At 39.2% G+C, this 7,598-nt stretch overlaps 1 protein-coding gene across 4 annotated transcripts in view; it reads right to left on the minus strand.

Moving 5' to 3' along the window:
* LOC109963369 (kinesin-like protein KIF23) overlaps positions 1-7,598 on the minus strand; it is a 12,658-nt gene that overhangs the window by 4,140 nt on the left and 920 nt on the right. For all 4 annotated transcript variants that reach the window (XM_020605847.1, XM_020605846.1, XM_020605845.1 and 1 more), the window contains exons 2-16: positions 6,719-6,785; positions 6,238-6,366; positions 5,703-5,808; positions 5,287-5,423; positions 5,065-5,177; positions 4,756-4,926; positions 2,715-2,827; positions 2,247-2,368; positions 1,835-1,937; positions 1,624-1,703; positions 1,378-1,497; positions 900-1,059; positions 594-758; positions 186-352; positions 1-30 (exon numbers count right to left, since the gene is read on the minus strand). The exon at positions 1-30 is cut by the window's left edge and continues 135 nt beyond it. In XM_020605847.1, the coding sequence (XP_020461503.1) occupies positions 1-30; positions 186-352; positions 594-758; positions 900-1,059; positions 1,378-1,497; positions 1,624-1,703; positions 1,835-1,937; positions 2,247-2,368; positions 2,715-2,827; positions 4,756-4,926; positions 5,065-5,177; positions 5,287-5,423; positions 5,703-5,808; positions 6,238-6,366; positions 6,719-6,785 (1,783 nt within the window). The remainder of the gene's footprint in view (positions 31-185; positions 353-593; positions 759-899; positions 1,060-1,377; positions 1,498-1,623; positions 1,704-1,834; positions 1,938-2,246; positions 2,369-2,714; positions 2,828-4,755; positions 4,927-5,064; positions 5,178-5,286; positions 5,424-5,702; positions 5,809-6,237; positions 6,367-6,718; positions 6,786-7,598) is intronic.

Here is a 7,598-nt window from a genome sequence, read left to right on the forward strand (position 1 = left end):
CATGTCCGTTGTCTTTTGCAGGATATCCACCTGAAGAGGAGGATCAGTAGGGTAAGATGGGAGAAAACAGTAAATACAAGCTTGTCTCAAAAATAACAAGCAAATTCACTAATGCTTTTAAATGCATGATTATAAAGCCAAATGTACAAAAGAGTAGACAATTTTCTCAGTAAAGCAGTCAACACCTTGTATTCCAAGGTTTTGGATTTTTTCTCTAATCGGTCAATCTCCATCTTCTGGTTGATGATGACTTTGTCCTTCTCGCCGAGTTTGCTGTACTGATCATGGAGGAAGGTTTCTTTTGCGATGAGCTGACTGTCAAACTGCTGAAGCATGGATTTCACTGTATTGGCTGTAGGAGAAAACCTTAATTATAAGTGTTTAACCATTTGGCTTGAAACTACTTCAACAAGGGTACAATGTTGTTCTTTCATGCATACAGAAAAAAAATCCACTCCCAAATCTGCAACTAACCTAGAAAAATTGGTAATGCATCACTGCTGTAAAATCATTAATTGATGCCTAAAATAAGAAATGAAGCAGGCTCTCCATAAACTAGAGTATTATTTGCAGTGCGAAAAATGCAACAGTACCAGTGTTCTTGAACTGCTCTGTCAACATCTGACGAATGTGATGCCTCTTTTGCAGGACCTCAATCAAACGGAGCAACGTCTGATCATCAGCTGGGTCGACCAGCTCACAGGGAGGCAGGGCAGGAAGGCTTTCTATAAGTTGATTCAGCAAAGCTGGATCATGTACTGTGTGATAAAAATATGTAATGGAAAAGTCTGTAAATTTAACATGGAGGTAACATACAGTAAACAGTAAAATTTCTCAAATGACATGTTAGAATAAAGCATGAACACTGAACTAGCAGCACAGACTTCAGGGTTATTTACCAGCATTACAGGGACCTCCTCGCTCTTCCAGCCGACGTGACAACTCATCTCTGAAGGCCCGGTTTCTGTGCCTGCGTCCTGCCGCAAGGCCACAGATTGGCCGGTCAACTGGTCGTGCCACCTCCACCTCCTGGGTCATCTCTGCAAAGCGCATCACTAGCTGCAGCAAAAACAATGGAATACTATTAGAAATATACTCAATTTCCTTATAGCACCTAGCAGTGGTTCAAATTACATCATGAAACCCAACTGAGAAAATCTGTGCATTTTGGAGGCTATTATTGGGCAAAATAACAGAATCTGGGAGTGTAAATTTAACAGTCTTGTCAATTTTCCATTGTGGTTTGATGGCACAAGCCAGCAGCTTCAATGATTACTTTGCATGATCAGACTTGCAAATCATAAGATTATTTTCTAGAGGAAAAAATAAATAAATTTACATTCCAAACAATTCCGCAATACAAATACATTGTCTTACCACAGTTTCTTCATAATCATCAGCCTTTGGGTTAACACACACAATCATCCTGACTTTTCCTTCTCCATCAAAGTAGTTTTTAAAAAGATGTGTAACTTTAGAGTCCCTATATGGCACCATCTAGAAGAAAGAAAGGCTCTATGAAACTGTACCTACTGGAAAATTACCAATGAAAAGAATCAGCATACTTGACAGAAATAAAACAGGAACAATGAAACATAGGTGAATAGATGATAAAACACCAACCTTATTAGTTCCACACATTTGGTTTTCACGCAGGACTTCAATACATGTGCGCAGTGTCATCAAAGACTGATTAATGTTACCTGTAAATGAGACATTACTAGAGATATCTGGGGTCTGAACAAACACTATTACTAAATACACTGAAATAACTTCTGCAGATCCACAGAAATGGCTCTGTGTGGCCTTAAAGAGAAGTAAGGAATGAACTGACCTGCTTCACGAAGACGGTTTCCTTCAGCTCGGGTCCTGTTGGTGCGCTCGCTGCCTGCCAGGTCGACCAGACACAGCTGGCTCACACTCACCTGGTTCTTGTCCTGTATTCCAACAACATTGTCAAACGTTGGCCGAAAAAGGGTAATCACCTTTATTGGCCAAGTATGTTACACACAAGGAATTTGTTTCCGGTACAGAACCGATGGCAACCATTGTTGCAAAGGAAAAGTACTCATTTGGTCTGCTCTTTGTTAGTTTGATTAGCTTAAATTAATTCTCAAAGAATTCACTGGCTTTTTATGAATAAACATGTATCATAAAAAAACAGCAATAGCAAATTCTTACATACCAAAAACTTTTTTGGTATGTACTTTTTTTTTTCTAAATTTAACTTTGGTGCTGCATGTCACCTGTAGAATGTGGTCCCCATCAGCATCTAGTGGTGCCTGGGCCAGCTTTACTGTGAACACACTGTGAGAGCGACTGGATTCACGGTTGAGCTGAGTGTTGGCTATCCTCCTCTTCTTTTGTCCTGGAGACAAAGCAGATCACTGATGCAATGTGTGACATAAACAACAGCAGTAACAATGGAGATAAAGTAAACTTTTAATCAAGTGAACAGATGCACTGCTTTTCCATTTACTTCGATTATTAACACTGTTACACACAGTGTCAGTCTATGGCCATTGTAAAAAGAAACTCTTTAATAACTACTTTGTCAAAATATCAAGTTTTTCCAACACAACAGGATACAAAAGTTCAGAATAAAAAAAATCACAGATACAGTGCCAAACTTTGTATTGAATCGGTCTGCATATTTAGGGACAAAATATATAATGCAACATAACATAATAGAATAGAAGGGTATTGGCACTCACCCTTCCAAAACACCTCAAAGGCCTCTTCTGTAGATTTGACCTCAATTTCTGTACAGCCAGCCACATACATGTTATGATTCTGATCTTCACGGAGAATCTTGGATTGAGGTGGCCTGACACAAGTCAAAGAAATAAATCAGCATACACCAACAACATAACACAGAGATGGGTTGCTTTGGTAAGACAAGCTGTAAAACTAAAGTGATAAATATTTGTTGTTAGTGTGAACAATAAAATAAAATATAATGCAGGGAGACGCACTATGCATTAAGGGGCACAGACACATGCGCAATTAATTTGCACTAGGGATGCACCGATACCACTTTTTTTTTCCAGACCAAGTACTTATATTTGAGTACTTGCCAATACAAGTACTTAAAAATAACGCAGTGTTTCTACCGCAAAATGTACAATGACCATAAAAAACAACAACTTTATTTTCATGAAATTTATCTTTTGATTGAGATCACATAATATATATATATATAACTGGAGGCTGTGCAAATTTGAAAACCGATAAACACAGCACTGCCACAATTCCTATTGAACATAACGAACTGACTGAAGGTCTGCAGTCTACCACATAACATACAGTGGTTTGTAGGTGTGCAGCCCTCTGTTAGGACAGAATTATTTCACGACCCCTCTCAGAACGGCAAGCTGGAGAGCACATAATATTGTTGGCATTTTAACAGTTTAATTTAAGGAGGATACATGTTGTTACTTTAAACTGCTGACTGTCTCTGGCTTTGTCCTGTCCTCTGCGCTCCACATCCACAAGGAATCAACTGATTTTCATGCACAGCTCATCAGACTCCACCGTCAGCTACATAAAATGAGTGGGTTTTTTTTTTCTTGTTCCCATCAATTCACTACAATTAGCAGAATGAGCACCAAATGGGTTTAATGGGTGGACGGGACTGGGCACTTTGACCGTGGGGAAAGTGACGACGTCACATTTCTGCAAGTTTGTTGTTGTGTTCAGCTTGTTCAATAGGTATTGTATTAATTACCCTCTCCACTGCTGGTGTATTGTGTTGCACATATCGAGCGCCATTGTCACAATCAATACCAACTACTGTACCTCATCATCTGGTCCGCTATGTGTGTGTGCTCACAGACATGCTGTTTGTGTGTCTGTGGGTGCCCCTCCCTCCCTTTCACAGAGTCAAAAAAGCAGAGAATCGGAGCTCAGTCTGCTTTACTTTTGTCATCTCCACTTATCTTAAAAATATCTACAAAGCACTGAAATTTATTCTCCACTGCCTAACAAGTGGCTCAGCCAGTGCGAGTTTAATACAGGGTGGGCCATGGAAAAGTACACTATATAATGCTGTCATTAAGTGGTAAAAGTGCATAGTACTGGACAACTTTTACAAGTAAGACTACAGTACTACAGGTTGTATCGGACCTAATTACCCTTGACTGGTATTGGTGCATCCCTAGTTTGCACACAGGCATCAGCCTTTATGCAACATTCAGAATCTCCACACTAACAATAAGCCGATCCGTAAAGACAATAGCCACTGAAATGCCAGAAAGCTAATAAGCTATATCTATGCTATTTACAGGGCTCTGGATTAGTGGGATGGAAATGCCCTGAAGATCTGTGCAGCCCACCAGTTACTATGTTATGTTACAAAGAAACAGACACTGGGTAGCATTCTTTCACTTGCCACATATACATACTCAGTGTTCCACAGAGGTGTGCCTCCACTAAGCCACCTAACAAATATGTATTTAAAAGAACATCTTGTCAAAACAGACCTACAAAGCAAAGAATTCTATGTCTCAATACGTTTCGAGCACACACCTTATTGTACAAAGAACACAGTCAAAGAGACTGCAATGTAGACTGGCTGCACAACTAGCAGAACATTTGTAGTGTCTAACAATGTGGGGAGCTGTGCAACTCAATCTGGGGAAAGAGCTAAGCTCTCATACATGAAACACACCACAGATAACCTGAACATAAATTAGATATATAAACACAATCCTTCAACATGATACCGTGCTGATGATTTAAAATCTTGCCTCTTACTTTGGTCTGACGGGGTCAAAAGGAGCATCATCGAGGAGGTCATAAATATAGTTGTTGTAGATCTCGATGTAGGACACAAAAACACTGTAACAACAGTCTTCATCCACATTCTCAGATTTACATGCCTCGTCTGAGCTGATCATGTCAGCAAACTCAGGGTCTGCCTTCTGCCTAAAATAAAAAAAAGGAACAGAATAAACAGTAGCAAGCATGTGCTTTAAATTTAGCTTCCTCTAAATTCATCTGTACTCAGTAAAACCATCCATAGCATAGAAAGTTAAAAAGCCTAATAAAATGACTCATAACTACCTGGAGGATGGGGTTTTGGGCACTGACTGCTGAGTGTCTCGCTTCTGTCTCTCCAGGAGAGCATCAACTTGACTCTGAATCTCCATCCCATTTTTGTCATCTGGTTTAAACACCTGATGCAGATGTAAAACATTTGCATAAGCTTTATCCATTAAAAAAAAAAAAAACATGCTAACTGTTTTTGCGGCAAACAATGCAAAATATTAATGAAAAAAGTCATACAAATCTTTTGGCCTGAAAGGGGCCGATGCTGTTGAAGAGCATGTCTAGGGAACGCGGGAGGAGTCCGCCCTGCCCAGGTGAGCCGGTCATGGTGAAAGTCTTACCACTTCCAGTAACACCATATGTAAACAGTAGACCTATGAACACGGAATCACATGCAATGCAATCTATTTAAAATTGATTCACCAATAAAACATACAAATAGTGAAGGGCCATGAATACTTGGGTACTCAAGATTAGATAAAAACAGCCAATTTTACATTTGTGAACCTGGAATTTGCAAATGTTTGATGTTTTATTGTTGAAAACCTTCAATGATAAATCAATTATAAAAATCATTTTCTGCCGATCAACTAATCCCTTCAGCCTTGGAAAGGATAAATAGTCCAAAGATTCGGTACTGGGCATTCACTTACCGTTCTTACACTGAATGAGATCCTCTATCAGTGGCTTGGACACATCCTCAAATAGCTCCATTTGAGTGGTATTAACACCAAATACTTTTTTAAAGGAGTACTGTGTCTAAAGGATGAACAAATAAAGAAAATAAAGAACATACAGTACATTTAAATGGAATTCGACAAAAAACTCATTGTTTTTAGAATGTATTAAGCCAGTTAGCCCCCCCCCCCCAAAAAAAATCAGAATACAATATGCAAAACCTATGGACTATGGGGATTCTCCCCGAGAACTGCTGTTTCTTTCTTGCTGAATAATATACAGTAAACCATCTTACTCATTTAAGAAGATTAACCAAGTACAAAGCAGAAATTTTGAATGTCAACTGAAATATATCACTGGTGGGAGGTAGTGTCATAATTCCTTTTCCATATACCTGACTGCTTTGACAATAACTTGAGTGAGATGACAGGGGGAACAAAACAAGTATGATCAATTGCCTTCATGTGCTCAGTATAACTTGCCAGGCAGAGAGGGCTGCAACACACTTACCTCCTTGTATTCCCCATTGCGGTTGGCTTTGAGACCATCAGGAGCATGCAACTGGATCATGGAGCTGCTGATCATCTCAATGCAACATTCCTCATCTTCTGTTCCAAGTGGTCGTATACGACAGTATACCTACACGCAAAACAGGAATCAGCTCTAGGTTACTTCTGTAAAGCTTAGTTTTGATAAAGGAATTTGATGTCTGTGGAACAACAGAGAAAGACATCACAGCTGGAAGAACTACATTCAAATCAACCCAATTTGAACATACAGTATTACCTTGAAGACTAAGAGTCTGCAACATCAGTCATTAATTCAGTGTGTGCAGATCAACGTCAAAAACTCTCTGACTTTATAAAGTTAAGTCTTGATATGTTGTGTTTGTACAAATTGCTGGATTAGCACAATGCTAATTCACTTTTTGGAAAATGTTAAGCTTTCCTTCAATTTTAGGTTTAACGAAATTAAAATGGTGTTCACTTACTCCAACAGGATCTTTCTCTATATTGGATGCCTTTTTCTGGCCAGGCCTCCGAGGAGTTTTACCTTTGCTGTAAGTGATAAAGCAATTCAGACTCACACAAGAAAGAGCACTTCTTATGCTATTAAACTTACTGATACACATTATAATTTAGATAATTAACCCTGTATTGTACACAACATGGTAAAAGCATGTGGACACCTGACATGGACACTGACTCAGGTCCAGTTAATCTCCAAGGTTTGGGCCTTAGCTCACTCAAGACAATATACCAGACCAGAGGGCTTTGGTCACATAGTGTAATATTCTGTGAATTATGCATAACATCTTACCAGTTAGCTTGTTAAAAAAAATCCCACGCCACACAAAAGTGTGTCATGGCCAAAAGTATGAGGACATGTTTGCCCACCACATATTTGGCATACAAGTGGTATGGTTTGGTCTGGTTCTTCTGGTGCCTCAGTGCTACTTCTCCCGGATAATTTGAGAAACTATGTATGTATGTTCAGTGTGACACTGGACTCCAATTTCATCTCCTGAAAGTGAAAAGGTAATCTGTGCTCACCTAAAATCCGAGTTCAGGACGTGTACCTGCCGAGTACCGAGTGTACACTGCACATGCATTGGGAACAGCCGTTCAGTGACATGAGCAGATACCCATCTATATACACGCATTTAAGTAACCACGTTAATAAATTAATAAAAACGTTAATTTGACTTCTTAGAAGTCAAGCAAAAGGGAAACATGGGACGGTTTCTGTTGATAGGGGAAACGTATAGAAACATTCTAGTCCCAGGCAGATTTCCTTCATAATGTTAGGTTATTTCCTAGTTAGATAGATATTCAGAGATTTGTTGTCTAGAAATGTTTAGTGCAGACAGA

The sequence above is a fragment of the Monopterus albus genome, unplaced genomic scaffold (genome assembly GCF_001952655.1).
Source record: "Monopterus albus unplaced genomic scaffold, M_albus_1.0 scaffold72.1, whole genome shotgun sequence".
In the NCBI taxonomy this organism is placed as follows: domain Eukaryota; kingdom Metazoa; phylum Chordata; class Actinopteri; order Synbranchiformes; family Synbranchidae; genus Monopterus; species Monopterus albus.